The sequence below is a fragment of the Haliotis rufescens genome, unplaced genomic scaffold (genome assembly GCF_023055435.1).
Source record: "Haliotis rufescens isolate VD_foot unplaced genomic scaffold, xgHalRufe1.0.p SCAF_1, whole genome shotgun sequence".
NCBI lineage: Eukaryota > Metazoa > Mollusca > Gastropoda > Lepetellida > Haliotidae > Haliotis > Haliotis rufescens.
The window spans coordinates 36,234,094-36,260,190 of NW_025963779.1; the positions used below are offsets into that span (position 1 = coordinate 36,234,094).

At 39.9% G+C, this 26,097-nt stretch overlaps 1 protein-coding gene across 1 annotated transcript; it reads right to left on the reverse strand.

The window, feature by feature from the left end:
• Positions 1-5,602: 5,602 nt before the first annotated feature.
• Positions 5,603-22,969, reverse strand: LOC124135682 (cell wall integrity and stress response component 2-like). The gene is made up of 4 exons (XM_046501133.2): positions 22,710-22,969; positions 12,463-13,053; positions 9,814-9,987; positions 5,603-9,243 (listed from the first exon to the last, which is right to left on the reverse strand). The coding sequence occupies exons 1-4, from the start codon at positions 22,776-22,778 to the stop codon at positions 8,887-8,889; spliced, it is 1,191 nt and encodes a 396-aa protein (XP_046357089.1). The 5' UTR covers positions 22,779-22,969; the 3' UTR covers positions 5,603-8,886.
• Positions 22,970-26,097: the final 3,128 nt, after the last annotated feature.

The following is a 26,097-nucleotide window of genomic DNA, read 5'->3' on the forward strand; positions in this document are numbered from 1 at the left end:
TGCTGACAAACCTAGAAACATAATCGGGGCGAACCGGATTCAATTCAATTCAAGTCTTTATTGTACGAAAGGCCACAGGCCCATATACAACGGAGTTACAGAACATATTTTATAAAATACAAAGTCAATTCACTTCGTAACAAAAAAGCATTATGTATGTACAAAGCCAGTTGATGTTGTGTTATAAGATCCTTGCAAGACCGTAATGAAGACAATCTTATAGCATGAAAATGAGATAAAGACCACTGCGGTAAGTACTTGTTTCTTAGATTTTCGTATATAGGCAAATAAACATAAAATGTTATTCATCTTCGACAACAATGTCACAAAATGGGCATAATCGTATCGATTTCTCAATAGATAAAATTCTCCGTGTGTTAATTTTTAGATCAGTCAGGCCAAGTCTAAAACGAATAAGGGTGTTACGAGAATTCCTGTACCGTAAATTTGATAAATAAGATTCTGGTTTAAGCAATGACTTGAATTGGCGATAAGTATCATATCTTGAACTTTCATAAATATATGAATGCCATTTCTGATGAAACATATCAATGGCACGCGTGCGAAAGTACTTAATGAAAACATTTTCATTAACAATTGTCTGGGACAGCCAAATGAAACAAAAGCCATATGTTAAAAGCAATGTACGAATACAAGAAGCCCATGTGTTCTTTCCAAGATTGTCCAGGTGTACGAGCATGTTGTAGGCTTTCTTGGGTAAACGGTGTTCAGGCATTATTATTATTTTACACCAATACTTCAAACAACGAGTGTAAGATCCAATGTACAATTGGAATCTCCCGCATTCTCCATAAACCATATTACTTGGTGTTGACATACCAACATTCAAAAACATTTTACAAGCGAGGAGATGAACCTTTTCAATTGTATAGAACTCTTTACAACCCCATATCTCAGACTCGTATAGTAAAATAGGTTGTATTTGAGAATCAAATAATTTAAAATACATTTTTGGTGAAATAACTCCAAGCTTAGACATAACAGAGTGGAATTGTAACAGAGCTTTCTTTGCTCTGTTTGTGAGATTAATTACTGACTTATTCAGATTCAGTGTATGGGTAAACAATATGCCAAGGTATTTGTGTTCATTCACAACATTAATACATGCACCTTTAAAAAACCGTTTCTCTCTTGTGGCCACTCGACCACCTCTACAAAATATAACAATATTAGATTCGAACCCACAATCGTAGGTTTCTAGCGTGCCCAAGAGACGCAACTCTGCACAGCGAATCGCGGCGCCGTGGCCGGCTGGGCCACCCGTGCCCCTCTTTTTTTCGTATTAAACATAGAACAAAGTTTAGTGCGAATTGATCAAAAATGACTAAAACCAATGCCGTGGTCCCTGTGAGCTCTCAGAACTGCATATTTGTCATGTTATATTTGTTCTTCATCCCATCAAGGGGGCTTTGATTTGATGATACTTGCAAAATATCCTTTATACGGTCTCTTAGTATTTCAAGTTGCTTGTTGTAAAATCCAGAGGAAGTTAAAACTTTTCTTTCCATATCTTTATTTATACAATCAATTTAATAATCATGCATAGTGTCACAGAAAGAAGTCTATCTGTATCAAGCTTGTTGATGTTATTTGCGTGGTCACTGTTGTCATAACATACATAAGTAGACTGGATGTTCAAAGAGCAATTTGATGGAAAATGGTTCTATTCATCGCATGTGACAATGCCAAAGTTTGAGATATATGGGAAGAAAGAAGAGGAGGCAATCATATCGTCAAGGTGACTTACACAATTGTGGGTCACCTTTGTGACGAAAAGCCTTCATTCTAGTATGTAGGTCACCCTCTAGAAATGTGTTTTTTTGCCGGAATGGTTAGCCATAATGATTTTAATATAATGACAGTGATGCCACCGTGTTCAGTATTAATAGCAATAGTGTGAGGTGTGGTGAAATGGGGTTTACCGCCGCATTCAAGATAATTCCACTTATATAGCGACGTCAATGCACGTGTGTGTGCGTGTGTACGCGTGCGTCCGTGCGTGCGTGCGTGTGTGTGTGTGTGGGTGGGTGACTGCTTGTACTAGTCCGGAATAATGCCGATTTTATAATGCTCGCCCACTGAGATACGAAGGCGCAGTTTAACATGAACACCCCACTCAGACACAGTTTACTGACTCCGAGCCGACCAGTCCTTGATTTAGCCCCTTAATGTCAGGGTCACAACAAGTACATTCCTTTAACGTCTTTTAGTATGACCAGTAGACCACAGAGGCGATCAATGTGAAGACGTCTAGTTTCAAATAACAAAAAAACTGTATTTTCGAAATAGTCACAACGTCTATTAATATATTATCATTCTCCCTGTTTACCCTGATAAGAACAGTTACATCGCCGCTGTGACGTCTGAACTGTTTAGGTTTAGTTCTCACACTGTTTAGCGAACGAAAACCGGACAGAAATTTTGACATTTCGTTATCTGTCTTCACAAATGATTCATAAAACAAATGGGGGGAAATATATACGTGAATCATTACGCAACGAGTTGACAATTCTTTCAACTATGTCCGTTTGCGCTTAGACGGAACCATATCGCACAAATGACCACGAGAGGTGCACGAGTCTCTAATCTGGTTGTCCCGGCATAACACGAATGTTGAAACTAGAGGTTTATCACGTTTTTGTAAGCCATCAATATTTTTACGAGAGTACACCAGCAACCTGATTCACACACAATTTATGTAAGCATCCTGATTCACACAAACATCAGTTATCCTCTCCCGTATTTATAGAGACCATAGAGCCCCCCCCCCCCCCCCCCCTTATGCAGGAGACAAGGATGAGTTTGAGTGTCGGATTTTATTCTTTTAAGTGTAGATTGTGTGTCTAATAACCATTACACCCCACCAGCTGCCACCTATAGAGAGTTTACATTAATACACTGCGTATATTACAGTTTACATTGGATGGTGAGGAAACATTGCTTCTCAATCCTGGTATTCTGTTTACTTTCTGTTTCTGTTTCTGTTTCCGAGTCCCGCGACCTGGGTATGATGTGGCAATGACTAATCGACAGATGCGTTTTGGATATTTATAACTTGGTATTTTAGGTGATAAATTGGTCTATTCATATAGTCCTGTCATTAGTTACTTTCAAGAAAAGCACGAATAATACCCATACGAATACTTGCTTGCTTTATGTTTAAAGCCGCACTCAGGAATAGTCCAGCTATATGACGGCGGTCTGTAAATAATCGAGTCTGGACCAGACAATCCAGTGATTTACATCATGAGTATCGGTCCACGAATTTGGGGTACGATGACATGCATCAACCAAGTCAGCGAGTCTGACCACCCGATCCTGTTAGTTGCCTCTTACGACAAACATAGTCGCCTTTTTTGGAAAGCATGGGTTGCTGAAGACCTATTCTACCCCGGATCTTCACGGGGTCACCCATACGAATACATCGTGATAGCTAAGTAAGATATCTAAAAGTTCTGCCAAAATGGTTAGCTGTGTTTGTACTAGTCGGTTATTCCATTAATTTCAAGCAAAAAGAAAATATATTTTCTTGTAGTTTCTCAGAGTTCTACATGGGTATCAGTCATGCTAATAAATTGAGTCCACGCAACACACACAATTTATGTGTTCACAATACGTAAAATAAATATGGTTTAAATATAAAAAAATAAAAAATTAAAATTAAAAAATCGTGTACTTGTAAGTTTGTCCTTGTGGTTTTATATATTTCAGAAAAAATGTTTATGTCACGTTCATTGTGCGTAAATTAATATAACTCTCTTGATACTGATTACATATCACAATAATGCGTTTCTTATTCAAACATAACGTAACGCATCAAAAACGCTGACATGTCGAACCTAAGCCATCTTTGAAGCAGTTCCAATGGTAACTCCAGGCAATAGTTACACTCCTGTACGAAACACCCGCAAGGAAGGTAGATAAGTCACGTGACTAGGGGTGCGTGGCCAGGCGCCGAGAGCATCTGTGAACGAGTTCGACATGCAGTCATTACATTTTAATAGCCTTGTAATGGCCACCCGGTGGCTGCACTAATAATGGGAAGATTGCTTTCTAATCGATGCTATTAAGCGTCACACGTGTACTGATATAATGAGAATGCTTGCAGCAGTAGCCACAACTTTTCTCACGCTTACCAAGCTGTGAAATGGACTGTGACAGCTGAAGTTCTTGTTCAAGGATAGATCACCAGTTGACCACGTGCATTGCCATTATAACTGGATAAAAATATTGACAGTACATCCCTACGACTGTTCCACGTATCTTTGATGTTTTTTAAGAGAACGCTTGTCACTGTATCACCGACCGGACCTAAAATTGTACCGACTAAAATTCAAATAAACGTTTTTTCATGCTTAAATTGGTTCCGGTTCCGCATTTATTTCTTCATTCCTCATGTACACATTTTTTATGTAACCAGCCATAACGATCTACAATTCCGTTCGTCATGCAGGCCACGCTTTAGTTGTTTATATCTTCAAGTATATTTTGCACAATTGTGAATATAGGTGGGAGTGGTTGGGAAATCGAAATGATAAATAGAATCAAAATTCAATCTACCAACAAATTAATTTTGTGAAGAAGGCATCTAAGATTTTTTTAAGTGACCCAAAGTCCGACCCAGCGTCCCCTATTACTAAACAGCGAGCAGAATTGAGCACGATAAATGTTCTCAACTGCCGGGCAAAAGAAAAGTACACCCATGTTTGATGGTGGCCAAACATGAAACAAACAAGAAATGGTTATTCGACGGTGATGCATTTGATACGTGTATCATAGTTGTATTTTGGACGTTAAGTCTGCAGTGTTTCGGCGACTGTTTTCATCCTAGTAACGTGTAAATAACATTTGTAAAGTTACGTCAAATCCAATTTTCAAGTGTATACTTTCTTTTGCCGGGCAGTTTATATCCGCATGTTTGGTGAAGTACTATCTGCAGCCGTAACCAGAGGATAGTTTTACACCTTCTGATTTTATTACGAGTGAAAAACGTCAGCGACCAGCATTGTACTTTTCGTCCAACATTCAGACTTTCAATTTATCAAGGACAGTAAAAAAACAAAGGCCATTATCTCTGAAGACAACCGCACTCCACATCAAACCATGACAGTCAGTGAAGTTACCGGGGTAATATATGATCCAAGTGCTCTATTTTGTCACAAAAGTAGACTGATGGGGAACGGGTAGTTAAACTGTGCTAACGGTGAGGTCAACATGTGGTTAACGTCGCGTTCCAGATTATTGCACTAATCCATGCTGACTCCGAGCCGACCAGGCCTCGTTCTATCCCTTTAATGTCGAGCTCCAGTCAGGGTAACAAAAAGTATCATCTCTCAACGTCTTTTGGTATGACGCGGTCGGGGCTCGAATCACCGACCTTCCGCTCTGCGGACAGACGCTCTATCCATTAGAACATGGCGGCGATGTGTGCCGAGTGTGTGGATTGTTGCTCCAACACAGGTTTGCTGGGGCAAGATTCGATTGTTAAGTTGATTAACCTTGGATGTTGCTGAAAATTGCTTGTAAAAGAACTCCACTGATGACGTCAAAACCAAGCAAAACAAGGTCGGTGAAAACGATGTGAATGACAACGTGACTCAGCGTTTATTGAGCTTGATAACTCGTATACATAATCACATACATGACACAAGTTGAAGATACAGTAAACTACGGTTATAACGAACTCAAAGGGACCACTAAGTTTAGTTCGTCATATCCGCCTGTTCGTTATAAGCATGTGCGTTATAAACGTAGCTTACTGCATGTACACTGCACAATGAAATAACAATGACGTCTTGGACCAGGGGATGATAAGCAGTTGTATTAGGAAATATGAACATGGTGTTTATTTCAAAAGTTCATTGTATCCTAAAATGATTGACATTCCGAACGATATGTGATCATTACACTGACGGAGACACAATGTACCAGACTCGGGACGTATAACTGTGACATCGACAGTCATTTTCCTTCACATACTTTACATTGAACATAAAACTGGCCGTAATTTCGATGCAGGATTGTAATCCATCCGTCAACACTCGCCCCTTTCCGTAAGCTACAAGAAGACTCGTCCCCCTATCGATGAATGTTATATGCAAAAATACGACAAACCAATCAGAATGCGCGTATGACTTCAAGTACTTTGGTCAAAGAATCCCTCAGGAATAATTTTAGATTTAACATATGTCTGGCATTTAAGAATATACTCAACATACAGTTAAATGTGTTCAACTATACTGTATAATAATATCAGTCCCAATTTGTTTTCAGTAGCATCAGGAATATATATGATATATCTAGGAAACATACGTGAATCATTACGCAACGAGTTGACTATTCTTTTAGCGATGCCCGTTTGCGCTTAGACGGAACCCAGTCGCAAAAATGGCCCGAGAGAGGCACGAGTCGCTATTCGGCTTGTCCCGGAATAACACTAGTTGGTCACGAATGGATCGTAATCGCTGTAATCAATGACTATCGACCTGCAGCTTATGTTATATCTGACATCGAAACGTGGCTATAGTTTTCTCGATATTACTGAACATCTCCAAAACATTTATAACACTATTCATTGAAAAGTTTTGGATATTACCTTTCGTCACATTTCATAAATGTTGGTGGAATTCCTATTCCTCGTGGCATCGTTTGCATTTTAACCATGTTTCACGGTCATGTTTGTAATGTTTCAACTTTAAACATATTTTTATTTCAGAAACGGAATACACTTGGGGTAATTTTAATGTTAACTAAGCATGTCTAAGTAAACACTCCATGGGATAACGGCATATCTCAACACTTCAACAATGCGTTATGCTGAGTAAAACGCTTGGGTAAAAAGCACATAAACTATCTGTAATACTAAACATCGTTTATTCTCCGGTTACGTATTGCCATGTAGATATCCTTTGTCCGTCTATTAGACGGATACATTAGAGACTTACATCTTATTTACATATTTACATAAATGGCCATATAATTGATCGAAAAATAACCGTAAATGATCAATCATCATAACCGTCAAACCATCATTACCCATTGTTGAGGTTTTCCTATAAAACATGTTTTACTACAGATTTTAATACATGATTTACTATATGTCTTAAGGGCAGAATACTGTACGAATAAATACAGCACGAATAAATATTAACCAAATGAAGGATATGAAATGTTCGATGCATCATATGCACATAACATTTAATGCCCTTGTCAACGAATGGTGTATATTCACCGATACATGTTGCATAGCATCTATCCATAAAACATGAAAATAACGGCGTATACGACCTGGCCTTCTCTAACCTATACAACTGTAAGCACGCATTTCATCTCCATATTTACACTGTATTCAAGTGACATTGAAAAGAATGTGTTCAGGTTGGTTTGGGAGAAAAAATGAATAGTTTCGTACAGAAACATCGTTCAAATACCAACCTCGCGTACACTTGAATAATTGCTTTAATATTTACACTGGAACATATTTTTATTGCAAATGTTGAAATCATATATTTAGTTTGAGTTTAATGACATCTGAATTATATTGACAATTTAAAAAAAAAAAAAACCCATTCATTTCCTTATATTACCCCATAATGTGACAACATATCCCAGAAAGTTCCTCTCATCATTATATGATTATGTGGTTTGGTTTATTGGAGCTTGTTTTGTTTCGCATTGTGACAAGGAAAATTTAAATGAAACAGTCTGCGAAATATTGCTTCGAATACATCCTCCACTGTACTTATTCCCAACTCCATGGGAAGCGACGTTGCTAGTTTATTGACATCACTGTTAGCAACATCGGCATGTAAGAAATATGTCATGTACAACTAGTCAGAACCTACATATATATACATGCTCCTTTAGTATTGATCAGCAGTACATATGAATTAAAATCTCTAAATACAACCAACAGAGTGAAAATACATTCAATATATGATATGTTTGCAAGAAAAATAATATTTATAACAGAAAAATTGCATTGTAATTATCTAGAACATATGACACTTTGGCACAATCTTAATATCTGCTACAGAAATACAAACTCCAGTTGAAGAATACATTCGTGTTGACTCATAAACAACGACACACATTATTTATAGTACCGTAGTGAGTACTTTAGTGGGTATTGTAACGGTCATGATGTTCTTTGGTTCATGGGGCATCGGATAGCTTAGTGGTTAAAGCGTTCGCTCGTCACGCCGAAGACCCGAGTTCGATTTCCGACATGGGTACAATGTGTGAAGCCCATTTCTGGTGTCCCTCGCCGTGATATTGTTGGAATATTGCTGAAAGCGGCGTAAAACCATACTCACTCACTTAGGTTCATGTCTGTGTTCTTGTGGCGTACGGCGTCGTCATACTAGTATGCAGCAACCATCAGTGATCATCAAAATTTGAAACCCTTTCTACAGTATGCCACATTACTCCAATCTGGCATTCATTTGAAACCCCGGTAATTCTATCTAGCTGAAGACATGTTTTGTTGGTGGAATTGTCGTCTGCATTTTATCATTTGAGAGTCTCAAGCTGGCATCACAACGATCAGTAATATACTCTAAGACACGGGTTCTATCCTTGACGTAGGACCATAACCATCCCTAACCTTTCTCTGAAGCATCAACGTCTGTGTTATATATTTGTACATCTTTGATATATACACACAGGTATACATAAATACTTTCTCCATGAAGTTTCGTGGTGAAAACTTTGTACCACACACTGATTTCACGGAAACTCATCTTTAACGCTCCTTCACATATCACAATTCATCTCCCGTTTGTTACCACGTCAAGGTGGCATTAGCAAAGTATTGTCAACTGAGTGTCTAGTCATCACCCATATGTCTCATATGCACTCGGATGCTTACATTTTGTTTTGGAAACCGAGGTTTACATAAGGTGATGATGTCTCATTTTCATATATTTGTTCCTCATCGTGTTCCCTACTACCGCCACCAGTCGAGGGACCGTTGACGTAGATCTCCTCGGATGTCTCTTCTGGCGGTGGATGGACCTGTGCGGTTTCTTGGTCTTTTGCTTTCAGACTCTTCTTCTTCTTCTTCTTCTGCTTCTTTGATGGCTGGACACCTCTAGGAGGCCCTGGCGCTGTTGGTAGCTGCTGGAGCTCTTGTTGCTCCTGGGATTGGGCCTGGGCCATCTGATTCAATTTGATGGTAGCTTGGTTGGCGTATGTGCTTTCATGCTCTTCCGGCACAATCACCTGGAGGCAAAGATCACGCACGTTAGTGAGTGGATGTGGATGGATGCTGGATTTTGGGTGTGGGTGTGGTGTTGGTGTGGTGTTGGTGTGGTGTGGGTGTGGGTGTGGGTGTGGGTGTGGTGTGGTGTGGTGTGGTGTGGTGTGGTGTGGTGTGGTGTGGTGTGGTGTGGTGTGGTGTGGTGTGGTGTTGATGTGGTGTTGGTGTTGGTGTGGTGTGGGTGTGGGTGTGGGTGTGGGTGTGGGTGTTTGTGTGTGTGTGTTGTGGCGTTGTGTGGTGTGGGCATGAAAGTGGAAGTTTTAAGCATTGTGGCGTTGTGTTTATATGGATGTTTGTGTCTGGTGTGTGTGTGGTGGGTGGTGGGGGGAGGGGTGTGTGTGTTTGTGTGTGTTTGTGTGGGAAAATTAGTGTTGGTGTTGACTTGGGTATATCTAATGGATTATTGCCTACGATAGAGAGTGCAAACACTAGCTGGTTGTAACAGTTTTGATTACATACAGGCTGCCGGGATACAGCAGGAATATTGCTACTGCGGAGTAAAGCGACATTCCCCAACTCATCCACTCACTTACCTGCTTGGGCTGGGTTGGGTCTTTAGTATATCGCAGCACATTGTCCTGTCCCCGCAGGATCTGGGTGGGCATGTCCTTCAACTTCGTTCCCATGTTCTCGTAATCAGGGGACATGTGCAAATTGTGTTCTCCTTCCGAAACCCCCGACTCCACGACTGACGACGGGTCTGGTGTCTGCAAAGTAAAATGTTGTCGTAGACAAAACAGTACCAAGGGCTCCGTTCTACTTCTTATCACTCTGGCAAACTTGTAGAACCAGGGATAGGGTTATTTACGTTTAGTTCTGTACTGTTTAATAAACGTAATAATTAAATGATACTGTAAACTTGGATTTTAACTTGAAATCAAGACATTTGATATTCTGGATGGGGTCAGGGATGGCTTGCGGTAGGGGTGTGAGGTGTGGGCGTGTTTGGGTTTCTGATATTTCCTAGCCCGTTGAACTGTCCTTTTCGGATCTGTATGATAAAGTATAGTACACACCACACAGTGCATCACTATTGAAGAGGAAGATGTGTGTGTGTAAGGATTTAAATCGAGACAATACTTGAACAATCCAATTTTGCCTCGGGTTTTACACAAAACAATTATTCACTGGGTTTGCTGGGCGCCCTGAACGGAAATGTGTTGTAGGATCAGAGATAAAACCACAAATCCCAATTCTGTTTACTCATTTCTGTCACATCAATCATGTTTATATAATACTGTCGTATCAGCCATGTTTACTCAGTTATGTCACATCAATCATGTTTACTTGCAGTTGTTATGTCAGTCATGTTTACTTGTATCTGGGGGCACGGGTGGCTTAGTCGTCTAAGGCGCCGCGATTCGCTGTGCAGAGTTGCGTCCCTTGGGCACGCCAGAAACCTATGATTGTGGGTTGAAATCCCGGTTCGCTCCGATTATGTTTCTAAGTTTGTCAGCACCATACACGTGTTCGTGGGTTTCACAAAAGTGGTAAACGTCTGAGACCTCCATCACTTCGGTCTTTTCTCCCACATTAAGCTGACACGCCGCGATATAACTGGAATAGTGTTAAAAGCGGCGGTAAACCAAACTCACCCACTCACTCATTACTTGAATCTGTCACATCAGTCATGTTTACTTGTATCTATCGCATCAGTCATGTTTACTTCTATCCGTCACATCAGTCATGTTTACTTGTATCTGTCACATCAGTCATGTTTACTTGTATCTGTCACATCAGTCATGTTTACTTGTATCTGTCGCATCAGTTATGTTTACTTGTATCTGTCACGTCAGTCATGTTTACTTGTATCTGTCACATCAGTCATGTTTACTTTTATATGTCACATCAGTCATGTTTACTTGTATCTATCGCATCAGTCATGTTTACTTGTATCTGTCACATCAGTCATGTTTACTTGTATCTGTCACATCAGTCATGTTTACTTTTATATGTCACATCAGTCATGTTTACTTGTATCTATCGCATCAGTCATGTTTACTTGTATCTGTCACATCAGCCATGTTTACTTGTATCTGTCGCATCAGTCATGTTTACTTTTATCTGTCACATCAGTCATATTTACTTGTATCTGTCACATCAGTCATGTTTACTTGTATCTGTCGCATCAGTTATGTTTACTTGTATCTATCGCATCAGTCATGTTTACTTGTATCTGTCACATCAGTCATGTTTACTTGTATCTGTCGCATCAGTCATGTTTACTTGTATCTGTCGCATCAGTCATGTTTACTTGTATCTGTCACATCAGTCATGTTTACTTGTATCTGTCGCATCAGTCATGTTTACTTGTATCTGTCACATCAGTCATGTTTACTTGTATCTGTCACATCAGTCATGTTTACTTGTATCTGTCGCATCAGTCATGTTTACTTGTATCTGTCACATCAGTTATGTTTACTTGTATCCGTCGCATCAGTCATGTTTACTTGTATCTGTCGCATCAGTCATGTTTACTTGTATCTGTCGCATCAGTCATGTTTACTTGTATCTGTCACATCAGTTATGTTTACTTGTATCTGTCGCATCAGTCATGTTTACTTGTATCTGTCGCATCAGTCATGTTTACTTGTATCTGTCACATCAGTCATGTTTACTTGTATCTGTCGCATCAGTCATGTTTACTTTTATATGTCACATCAGTCATGTTTACTTGTATCTGTCACATCAGTTATGTTTACTTGTATCTGTCGCATCAGTCATGTTTACTTGTATCTGTCGCATCAGTCATGTTTACTTGTATCTGTCACATCAGTCATGTTTACTTGTATCTATCACATCAGTCATGTTTACTTGTATTTACCCCATCAGTCATGTTTACTTGTATCTGTCACATTAGTTATGTTTACTTGTATCTGTCACATCAGTCATGTTTACTTGTATCTGTCACATCAGTTATGTTTACTTGTATCTGTCACATCAGTTATATTTACTTGTATATGTCACATCAGTCATGTTTACTTGTATCTGTCGCATCAGTTATGTTTACTTGTATCTGTCACATCAGTTATGTTTACTTGTATCTGTCACACCAGTTATGTTTACTTGTATCTATCACATCAGTCATGTTTACTTGTATCTGTCGCATCAGTCATGTTTACTTGTATCTGTCACATCAGTCATGTTTACTTGTATCTGTCGCATCAGTCATGTTTACTTACATCTACTGTTGGGCTTTGTGCTGGATCTTGGCGTTTTCTGCGACACACACAAGCGATGACAACGACAGCGGCGACAATCAGCACCACGCCTCCGACAACACCTCCTGCCACGGCCGCCACTGGGAATTGTTCTGAAGCGCCGGAGGAAACGCACTCGCCATTCTCCAGCAAGAACTTGGCCTCACATGTGAAACACACAGTGTCGCTGCAGTTACTGCAGTTGTCTTTGCACCTTCTGCAGTAAACTGTTGGTGTCGAAGAAGACGACGTCCCCCCGTTGTCATTGGTGCTGGAGGCCTCCGATGTTGCAGCGTCTGTCGAAGTGTCATTACTGGAGTCTGTTGAAGTGTCAATACTGGACTCTGTAGAAGTGTCATTACTGGAGTCTGTAGAAGTGTCGTTACTTGTGTCGGTGGAGTTGAAGGTGTCGTCGTCGTCGTCGTCGGGTAGTGTCGTACTGGGCACCGACGTTGCGGAACTCGATGTGTCACATTGTGATACCATGAAGTACCCGCTTGGACACCTAGAGTTCTCTGAACAACATGTATGTGTTTTGTTCTTGTCACACTGTTGTGCTTGTGCAGATGGCGTCTGAAAACACATGTAAAGGATTAATGTCACGTATGATAACTGATGTACATCCTAGCCGGTGTAAACTGGTCCCTGAAGATGTACTGAGTGATAAAAAGTAACTATGATCATATCAACTCATTGGTAACTGAAACATATATCAATAACATTAGAATGCTAAGTCGCACCTCAAATTTTCTTTTTTTTCAAACTGATGTAAATGTACATATATCTAATCGGAAATGCACTTAGTCACATAGTCACATTTTGTATTAGAAAACAAAAGAGAGAGAGAGAGAGAGAGAGAGAGAGAGAGAGAGAGAGAAAGAGAGAGAGAGAGAGAGAGAGAGAGAGAGAGAGAGAGAGAGAGAGAGAGAGAGAGAGTATATGTATGTGTGTGTGAGTTGGGTTTTGCGGCAGTTTGAACATCATTTCAGTGTCAGCCTGATGTTTGAAGGAATCCCGAAGTAAATCAGGTCTTACGTTTACCACTTTGCTGAAACCCACGATCGCGGTTATGACAAACAGACAAATGAAAATTTTCCTGGAATCGAACCAACGGTCAGCCCATCCTGGCACAAGAGAAGAGACGCAACTCTGCAGGCAGCCTGCGCCGATGGGAAGTGGCGAAAAATGTTCCTTCTCTAACATTAATGTGAAACATATTTGTGTAATTCTTGGATATTTTTTGGTGAACTTTGGTTAAACAATAACGTTTCAATTACGTCATGGGTAGAATAAAGTTAATAAAGAAATATAAGTGTCACCAGCATCGTACTGCGATATACACTCTGAAACAACTATCTTTGTGGGGAGGCAGGAGTTTAACTGTTTATAACGCCGTTATGACGCAACAACTCCGACTACTGGTGAATAAATAAATGGTGATAAATATATGTACAAACCAGTGCCAAGATATGTTTTGTGCGTATTTACACTCATGTAAACGTTTTCATTGGGTAGTATGTTCGCTTTTGGATATTCAATACAGTTTTATTCCCTTGGCTACAATCTATTTGACATTTTAAACCAGTTACGGCTCCAGGTAGGTTTTTACACCATTGAGCAATGTTATCCTTCACACTGGTATCACACTCACTTTCCTTCAGTATTCAATACATTTCTACTCCTTGGGTCCACCCACATAGTTATTTAAGAACTTATAAGTAGATCATTTTAAGAATAATTCTGCTAACAATGTTGTTTCAGGTGCATCCCTATTTCATCACTGCGGTAGAGTTCATCTATGTGATGTCGACATTCGATGAGGACCTAAATATATCTAAGGAAATGCAGACACGCAAATTGAATGCCACATAACGCTGAGATCTGTTATGGAATTGGGATTTTACAATGTTGTCATGCGTATTTTTTTATAACTTAAATCCGAATTTTATTTTCATATTTAACGCATATACGCACGCTATCTGGAACTGATACATATCATTGATGCTAAATACATTATCTTTACCGCTATGTTATGTCCAAACGCGCCTCGTAGGTGAAATCACTAAGACACCACATGATTTATTTCCGGAATAATATAATTAAGTCGATATTGTCAAAGTAGAACCGGACGACGCATAGAGGCATTGTTGACAATGTGTTATCACTCTATTTGGATGAGGATGTAGTCACATAAAGTTGAAAAAGAGTTTGAAACAATTGAATATGAAATATCGTACTGGAGGGCGAACTTAGTAAAATAAACGACAATCTGTAAGGTTCAACTTATAACACACATCTTAAACGTATTCACGCAGGTCGCACACATTCTTTCTTCAAAACAGCTTAAACAAATTCATTTCATGTGTTAAAGCAAAAAAGCATGTTACGTATAAGGGTATGTCGTTTCAGGAGTGTTTGAATAACGTTTAAGCTATTTTGCATGCTTCGGTAGTTGTATTTCGACATTCCTAAGTGCACTACACAGTTGTTAAAGCGGTTGAACAATAAATGGAAGCTATGGTGTCTTTGAATACTCGATGAGGGCGGTTTATTATGAAATCATAGCCCGAAACATGAATGTTATCTTTTCTATTTAAAGTTGAATGGCCACAATCTATGTCCGCAATTTACTGTGCACAGTTGTTGCTCAGGCACGCCATGAAACCTGTGATTGCGGGTTCAAATTACAGATTGTTCCCGATTATATTTCGTCGTTTGTCAACACCATATGATATCATTGTTAAAATTGATTATGACAGGGCTATTAAACAAAACGTTATACTGATAACGATGAGGACATTGATATAACTGATATTGTCTTTGATACTGAAACTGCTTGACTAGGATAGGTCTCACGTTGTAAGGGCCAACTAATGGCTATCGGGTTCTTCTGTCGTTTGACCTGCTTGATTGCGCGACAACAGTGTAAGTTGATTCATTTGCTATAAATCACTGGTTTGTCTGGTCCAGAATAGTTTTTTTTAAGGCCGACGGGATATTTTGTTATATCAATAAATGCGACCAATATGTAGTATTAAAGCTGTTTGACACTGACACTGATACTACATTGAACTACTGATATTTTTTTTATCATTTATATTTTCTGTATCATTTGTATTACATAAACACAGAGGATAATATGTCTTTTCTGATGAAATACAAGGTTTTCTCATCAAGGGAAATCTATTTTTTTAGGTCAAACAGGTCAGCGTTAGAAATTGGCACTTGTCCCATTGTCCTTGCCAAAGTGCCCAATAGTAAAGGTATCATAAGGACTAGAAATTTGCCATTATTAAGGGTTTAGCTATATGTTATCATTATAAGGACTAATAGGCTTAAACTGTTAGTTTCTATTGCTGCATGTATATATGTTGTTCTACAAAATATTCTATTTTCTGTGTATTTTCAGAGCGATAATGATGGTGCTGCTTTGGACACCATGGTGTCACTAGACAAACTGAAACAGTTCTTAACTTTTCAGATCACTAAATGCATGATACAATTAGTTACACATACATCTATTTCAAGAACATTGTACATGGAAAGTTATTTATTAAAATATCATGACACTTCGACTATTCTTGTCGTAAAGAGGCAACTAACGGGATCGGGTGATCAGACTCGCTGACTTGGTTGATGCATGTCATCGTATCCCAATTGCGTAGATCGGTGTTCATGATGTCAATCACTGGATTGTCTGGTCCAGACTCGATTATTTACAAACCGCCGTGATATAGCTTGAATAGTGCTATGTGTGGCATTGAACAACAGACAAACAAACTTCTATAAAATATGGGAGCCGCTTTTGGATTTGCGGGAATGTTGACGCTTTATGTTGAGTTCAAAATTATATTTTAGGGATATTAGTGATGACAATAACTCCAATAATAACATATTTATTGATAAAGGAATATCTTCATCAGAATTTGCAAGAAACAAAACTCGGGAATGCCACTAAACGTATTATTAACCATGAACGGCAATTAAGGCATGACGTGGCACGTCTGGATTGGGCAGTGAGACGCTCCTGTCACAGGATGTGAGTCAATATTATTGATGGGTTTGTTCGTGGAGAAATGAATGCACAATCGGAAGCAATGACCTGTCAGAGCAGGGACAGGGTGTTATGGACTTCCTTCAATTGTGCAATTCCTAGAATGGGCAGAACCAGGACATCAGCAGACGAAGTAGACTTTGCGCTCAAGGCAAACACTGCTTGTGGAACGGGAAACATAAGTAGATTGCAGGAAGTATTAATCGCCGAGAAAAGCTAACTAGCAGCAAATTCTTCGTACCATTGTATGCCTTCAGATTTCATTGTCATTCGTGAATTCGTTTGTGAAAATGGTTAATTTGTCATGCCAACAAGTAGATATTAATAACGGCACTTCTTAATAAGTCGTCTATATATTTTAAGATAACAAAAGCTGCGATAAAATCCCTTATACGCGTTTGCACTAAAGATATATTATACGCTGACGTCATGCACGTGCACACTAATATCATTGGTTAATGAGAAGCACGTGCACCATAATGGCAAGATCATGTGCTGATGACATTCACGTGCACACTAATGACAAGCTCAAAGGCCGATAACAAGCACATGCAATACAATAACAATATTATGCACTGGTGGCAAGCACGTGCACATTAATGACAATATTATTACACCAATGTCAAGTACGTGCACACTAATGACAACCACATATGCTGATAACAAGCACGTGCACACTAATGACAAGATCAATCGTCACGTGCACACAAATGACAAGATCATTCGCTGACGACATGTAGTCGTTAACGACATTATCACACGGTCATGACAAGCACGTGTACTATAATAAAAAAGTTGATATGCTGGTGGCATACACGTGCACTATAATGACAAGATCATACGATGATAGTAAGCGCGTGCACCATAATGACAACATTATATACTGATGACATGTACGTGCACACTAATGACAAGATCATACGCTGACGACATACAGTAGTAAACAAATAAAAGAAGATCATAATTAAGCCGACGGCATTAAGATACTCGCTAATATAATATGGCGATTACACCTGAACAAGATCATCTGCTGACGGCATTAAGATACTCGCTAATATAATATGCCGCTTACACCTGAACAAGATCATCTGCTGACGGCATTATTGTACTCGCAAATCAGAACCAATTTTTCACCGACAATGTTTCTCCGCCACTAAAACCGTATGATAAAAAGTTCAACTGCAATCAACACAACACATACAAACTAATACATTAACATGCACAATAGCAACCGAATATTAACAAGAACGTGAATAACAAAGCAAATGAATAATTCCCCGACTCATCCCTAATATTTTTTTAACTAATCTGTATGACTTGGACTTTAGACCTTTCAGATACGTTACCCCGATCTATCCATCTCAAGCAGGATTCCGAGGCCGACCTTTCAATCATTCCCGCAGTCAATAGCATTCCTAGATTAACACTTCTCTCAGGTATTTATACTATCTACTTAATGCGTCACGGAATTTCATAAACAAATATTTTCTGCACTGGAATTTTATTGACCAATGTTTATGGTATATGTTGAAAGGAATTAGATTAATACATAATTATTTATCATGTTTCAGAGATATGTTTACAGTCCTCTTTAACGCATAGCCACACATTCTGTTCTCACTTATATGATTTAAAGAAGCTATTCGATGTATCTGTATTTACATCTTACCAAACTAGGCTGGAATTTCTGGGTTCGATCGTAGCGCCACTAGTGGCTATTACGAGTTATGTCCCTTCTATGTCCCTCCTACTGACCAATCAGATTCTACCTCTCATGTCACTTGCATTTGCTTAAAAAATGGCGGCGCCCGAGCAAGACGATAAGATCAATAATCAAGATCTATATTGTAATAAAACGGGTCATAAAAAGTGCATCAAATCACGTGATTAGAAACATGAAATGATTTGGTAATATCTGTTGACGCCGGTAGGTGATACATATGCTTTACAAATCCTGCAATCGACCGAAATCTCCTGGGCGGTTGACGGACGGATGTCTATTTCGTTACGCAATTTTCATTTGACGATGCATAGATTCGTCAGTCGTAACCATAACCCCATATTTCCAGCCTAGTTCGACAAGGGTGGGAACTGGGCTTTTATAGTCAGTGAACTTCCTTGCCTCGGGAAGATGCTGTATGTGTTCCGGGTCATGGATGGCGCAGTTGTCTAATGTCTTAACCAGAATAACGAAAAACATTCTGAATTTAAAAAAAAGAAGATTTTATGCTTTAGACGTTTGAAAAAAATACATTGTTGTAAAGTGTAAAAATCAGGCTCATATAGTTTGAAATATAAAAAAATTATATGTGGTTTTGCAGGTGAAGCTGAAAACATCTAATCTCGATACAAAATCCCTGGGCCCCCATCGGAATATCAAATAGTCGGTCCCTTTAATCCCACTGACTACAATTATGTTGCCTATAACGTTATTCAATGTACACACGACATCGAAATCCACGCACAGCGATGTGCTTCTATTCGTTACCTTATATCTTTGAAGATATGTTGTAGGCATTGGCATTGTTTTAGTATGAATAATGTTCTTTTTAACATCTCCTGATATTTTGTTCAAGATATCTTAACTAACGTCAAATAAATGTGGTTTCACGTTCGCCTGTCTAACCGCATTCATTAATGCGCACCATCAATTATACTGTCAACTTGTGAGCACATGATGTGTTTGTTTGTTGTTTAATGCCGCACTCAGCAATAGTCCAGTTATGAGGACGGTCCGTAAATAATCGAGTCTGGACCAGACAATCCAGTGATTGACATCACGAGCATCGATCGACGCAGTTGGGATACGATGACATGCACCAACCATGTGAGCGGGCCTGAACACCCGATCCCGTTAGTTGCTTCTTACGACAAGCATAGTCGCCATTGTGTGCACTTGAAATTTTCCAGGCGCCACAATGTATTGTGATCTAGACACATGTGTCATCCACTGTAATTTTCACTGTTTTGGGCGGAACTGGATAAAAATATCGCAATAGTTCCGCCACAATTGTACAAAAGGTATTATTTGGGGTTTTACCCAATCAAATTCAATTCAAAATGTCTTTTTATTAAAATTGCAAATGATATCGTATTTCATTAGCCAATACTCAAAGTCGGATCCGTTAACTGCAATGATTATTGTGATTGGTGAGTGAGTGAGTGAGTGGGGTCGACGCCGCTTTTATCGCTGTTCCAGTTATATCACGGCGTATCAGCTTAACGTGGGAGGACAGCCCGAAGGATTGCAGGTCTCAGACGTTTACCAGTTTGCTGGAACCCACAAGCACTGTTATGGTGCTGACAAACCTAGTAACATAATCAGGGCGAACCGGGATTCAAACCCACAATCACAGGTTTCTGGTGGACCCAAGGGACGCAACTCTTTACAGCGAATGGCGACACCTAAGACAACTGGGCCACCCTACTGTCATTTACGCATGTCGCAGGAAGCATGTACACAACATGTTGTAGATGTCATACATAATTTTTCATTTTCAAAATCTATACATATAATTTCAAACTTGAAACATTGTTAAATACAATAACCAAATTAACCAATATTAGAATATACCAGAATATTATAGTCTCCGTATGCAATTGACGAATGATATATCACCTGTCTGATGGTTATGTAATCTCAGTGAAGCCAGTTTGATAACGTTGTAATGTGATCGGTGTGAATACAGCGTCATAAATAGCTATACAAGGAAACCGGCTACATATAAGGCATATGTGTCACCCAACGAGGCCTTCTCATTCTTTAAAAAGAACATGGTGATACAGTTATGACTGTTATTGACATTGATGTTCAGATCTCACACATTAGGATTTTCCTCCACTTGGCCTACTCGGAAATATATTAAGGCTGATTCACAGTGAGTGAGTCCTGGATAACGCCGCTTTTAACAATATTCCAGCAATATCACGGCGGGGGACATCAGAAATGGGCTTCAAACATTGTACCCATGTCGGGAATCAAACCCGGGGCTTCGGCGTGAAGAGCGAACACTTTAACCACAAGGCTACCCCACCGCCCCCAGATTCTAATGAATATAATGTCGGTTATCTGTTTTAATATTGCGTACATATAACTGACCGAATTACTTGACAAAATTCCAGCAATATCACGGCGGGGGACACCAGAAATGGGCTTCACACATTGTACCCATGTTGGGAATCGAACCCGGGACTTCGGCGTGACGAGCGAACTCTTTAACCACTAGTCTACCCGACCGCCCCTTCTTGACATAAGATATGCGGTATGATCACTTTATCAAGAATCGAAATTATGACTACACTGAAGAATGATTTATTGACTAATACCACGAAGATGCCAGATTTTCACTGAATATTTGGATTGACGCAGCTTCTGCCATTATTCTAGAGGCGAGAAGTGCCAATCTAGGAATCGAACCCGGACTCCGGCGTGACGAACGAACGTATGTCTATTTCAAATCTATTCTGTTGATTAACGCTCACTAAGGAATATTCCATACGATACCATGCTATGAACCAAGTCACCTACAACCACTCACTCACGCAGTCATTTGTAGCGCAAAATGACAATTGTCAGCAGTGTTCAACATATAGTTACTCCTTAAACATTGGTTAAATAGAGTAACTAACCATTCAACGATTAGACACTGGGATCGAGTGGTCTATCTTATTCAAACCATAGCTAAGAACCTGAGCACCTAACCTGTGTAAATAACCTTGATTCGAGGACCATATTTAAACAAATATTCAAGAACTCTATGCTATACAGTGGGAACACTGAATTGACCCCGTACACGTGTGATACACGTGAAAACGTGTTTTCCTGACCATGGCTACGTGCGTTAACCTTCGGTGCGGACATCGCAGGTTCGAATCCGGCCGCGGATCTAAATGATAAAAAGATGGGTTTAATTAAGAATTCAGTTAATTAATCACCGGTCTGAGACAGGTGATCAGTGATTAACTTCAGCACATCTGATGTTTATTAACCGGGCGAGGGGCGGTCGGGTAGCCAAGTGGTCAAGGCGTTCGTTCATCACGCAAAAGGCCCGGGTTCGATTCCCGACATGGGTACAATGTGTGAAGCCCATTTCTGGTGTCCCCCGCTGTGATATTGCTGAAATAAAACTAAAAGCGGCGTAAAATCAAACTCGCTCACTATTAACTGGGTGAGGCGTTCAGATTTTTGTAAACCTGGCCCGACTCGATGCTAGACCGGGATATAGCTGGAAGGTTTAACCACCATCCATATCAACTGAATCGATTGCTGCGCGGGCATTTATAAACAACGAATACGGACGGGGAAGATATTTGACGGTTGAGCAGCTCCAAGTGAAAGGATACCAATGGTTGCTTGTATACGATAAACGTATATACTTTTCTTATCAATAGCAGGTTGTATGATAACATGTCCGGGTACCAACAGGCGAAAGAGTTACATTTATTTAAGATCAACCATACTTCAACCTGCCTTGTTTTATAATTAATAATAAGTAGTAATTCATATTTTAATAAGGAAGTGAGAGGAAATAGATAACCCTGTTGTATGAGGGCGCTCTCTGGGAAAAACAATAAAATAGTCGACTTTTGACAAAGTAATTACGCCCGACAGACTGGTTGATAACCAGTGACAATGGAGGTATCTGTGATAACACGTGAATTATCTTTAACACTGTCATCGGCGAAGGGCGTGTGAGAGAAAGAGGGAGAGAGAGACCAATCTCACCATCCCTAACCCCTCCCACCCGCCACCACACACACCCAGGATAAATGACCTGACTCTGCTGTTGTGCCAACGTCGTGTCCGACAACCATGTAATGAAGATACCATACGTATTTTCAACTTGTTTATCCAGAGACTATATACCGGTATATGGTCTCTGGTTTATCTAACACACAGAAGTTTCAGTTTCAAAGACACGGGTTGAATAACGCTGGGTATGTCAGTGTAGCCGCGTAGGCGACTAATATAGAACGCGGCCAAACATGCCAACGCACGCACACACACAGGACAAACACACCGCTGTACAAATAATAAAACAAAACATATAATATAAAACATAATAAGCAAACCGTACGACCAACCTACAACACAGTCTACATCGTCGAAGAAAACCAAACCTGTCAACAGGCTAAACAATGGCGCTCGGTCCCAATCGTACCCACTCCCCCTTACCTGTAAGACTGTCACCACCATTGCCACTGCCAACACTTTGAAAAGTTTACTCCTGCAAATTCCCGCCATTCTGTAAGTGTCGTCTGCTCTGCTATGTAACTCGATATTATATCCCGTGCTCTACACCTTCCTCTCTTTCCTTGAATAACATCGTCACGTCAGTATATGCGACATTTTCCAGCAACGACAGAACAGGGAAGTAAATTATTGTATAGTCACGTGGTCTCATATCAACCGACCCGTCGGACCAGGAAGAAGTTTGACAATGACAATACACCTTGATTTGTATGGCGTAGATATACCACGTAGCTGAATTGTCCAACTGGATTTTCCCCAGGATGAATTACTCTCTATGTGAATCAGCGCGTGAAGGATGCCATTGAAAGATACAAGTGGCTGATTGTTGTTCCAGTCGTTTTTAAAATCGAGTACATATAACGAAAATCGTTGCTGTGTAATTTAAAATAGGTCCACCACGTAAGAACCAGCCCACAGAGTGTGTGTGTAAATTCATCCGATTCGCTATGGTGTCTTTGGGGTAGTCAAAATGTATGTGTGTCAAGGTGAACACTCTCAAGTTAACCTCTCCTTGTCAAGTGCGTGCGTGAGTTAGGTTTAACGCCGCTTTTAACAGTATTCCAGTTATATCGCGGCGTGTCAGCTTAATGTGGGAGGAAAGCCCGAAGTGATGCAGGTCTCGGACGTTTAACACTTCGGTGAAACCCACGAGCACGGGTATGGTGCTGACAAACCTAGAAACATAATCGTCATAATTGTCAAGTGTCAACGTTTGGAGTATGTGTATTAGTTTGTTTGTATGTTGTTTAAAGCCGCACCCAGCAATGCTCCAGCTATATGACGGCGGTCTGTAAATAATCGAGTCTGGACCAGACAAACCAGTGATTGACATCAAGAATATCGATCCACACATTTGGGATACGATGACATGCATCAACCAAGCCAGCGAGCCTGACCACCCGATCCCGTTAGTTGCCTCTTACGACAAGCATACTCGCCTTTTTACAGCAGGCATGGGTTGCTGAAGGCCTTTTCTACCCCGGATCTTCACGGGTCAATACTTCATTGTGACTATTGTTATAAATATTATCATCTATATTCTAGAAACGTTTGATATAAAAGCGAGAACAACAACAACACATTTCCATAATCATAAGAAATCTACATTGTAAATGTTCGACTATATTATGAGCATGTGTTTCCGATTCACATGAAAAATGATAAAGTTAAAGCATAAAACTAATTTAACCTATTTATTCTTAATCAAATTTCCCTTCCCATATTCAATTCCATTCTCATGTCTATATATACCTGTGATGATCCGGGTTAGAATAGGCCTTCAGCAACCCATTCTTGGTGACTATGCTATTAATCATTGGATTTTCTGATCCAGGGTCGATTATTTACAGACCGCCGTCATTTAGCTGGAATATTGCTGAGCGCGGCCTTAAACAACAAACAAACAAAATCATGTTTATATTTATTTTCCTGTTGACATGTCCATTCTCATTCCTTTTTCCAAATACGATTTCCATTTCCATTCAGATGCACATTCTTATTATCATTTAAATATTATTTTCATTTTATTAAGTATTATTTTCATTTTTATTCTCATTCCAATTCAAATTTGTATTCCCCTTCATTTGTTATTTATTTTCTGTTTCTTCTTCACTCCCACAATATCCTTTTCGTTAAACCAGTCAGTGCCCTAAGGTAACTGTTACAAAATGGTCTAAATTAAGCCGTGGTTGATGACACACACTCACACATATATAAATTGTCAATGCAAGAGAATAGATTAAAATTTGGTGCAAAGGGCAAAAGAGCTGTCAAAATTATATGAATGGATAACTGAAAATCAGTGATGACACCAGGTGTTCGCGAAAAGGGAAAGCATGCCCTGCCAGTTGATACATGATGATAAACATTTGGTACCTAGGATCCAGTCTTCCCCGGGACCTAGCCTCCTGGTGGCGTCTGAATGAGGGTATAATGTTGAACTGGAATATGGACCCTTATTGAATCGAAAATATTTGAAATATATACTTTCATTATCTAACATGTTAACTAGTTCAGTTTAAACATGATTTATTCACATGAAAATAGTTGGGAACAAGGTATCACACATTCAGTGGCCATCTCCTTCGTCTTCCATTTTCCGTGGTAGAGTGTCCGCCCGGAGAGCGAAATGTCCGGGGTTCGATCCCTGGGCGCGTCATAACAAAAGACGTTGAAATATGGTACTTGTTGTTACCCTGCCTGGCGCTCGGCATTAGGGGGGTGCTGGTCGACTCGTAGTCAGTATACTGTGCCTAAGTGGGGTATTCATGTTAAACTGCCGCATGGTATCTCAGTGAGCTAGCACTATAAATGAGTCCGGACTAGTACAAGCAGCCACACACACACACACACACACACAGACACACACAGAGACACGCACGCACGCACGCACGCACACACACACACACACACACACACACACACACACACACACACACACACACACACACACACACACACACACACACAGACACGCACGCACGCACGCACGCACGCACGCACACACACACACACACACACACACACACGTACACACACGTGCATGCACGTCGCTATATAAGTGCAATAATCTTGGCCGCGACGTTAAACCCTATTTCACTTCACCACCTCACCTCACCTCACCACCAAACCATATGAGAACATGGCGGACAACTTGATACTAAACGTATAATGGATTTCATAAACTACAAAATATACTGTTGTTTAATTTTTTACCAAGGGCACGTGAGAAAGAAAAGGGTTGCTTATTGTAAGGGCACCTGATATTGTAAATAAATCTACCCCCTTAATATTCATCTAGTGATTGCAGAACATATTCCACGTTCCGCATATTCTCTTCAAAGTCCACGCGAAACACGTTTAGAACTCGGTGTTCAAACTGGAAGAACCATGCGGTATTTTCACTTTTACCCTAAGTTATTGCCATTTTAAGTTTCCCAAGCTACATTTTAACAACAAACGAACTAAGAAGATTGTTTATAAAAAATATATTTGAATTAAAAGCTTCACACAACTGTGTAAACTTAACCTGCTGGTGAACATAGACGCGATGCGTTGTGAAGACAATGAATATGAATGAGTGGCACCTGTGAATTTCTTGCTGGCTTGAGAACGGTGACAATGCGTCTGTGCGTGTGTCAATGTGTGTGTGTGTGTGTGTGTGTGTGTGTGCACGCGTGTGTGTTTGTGTCTATATGTGCGTATGCGTGTATGTCTGTGTTTGGGTGCATGTATCTGTGCGTGCGTGTCTATATATATATGTGTGTGTGTGTGAGTGTGTGTGAGTGTGTGTGAGTGTGTGAGAGTGTGT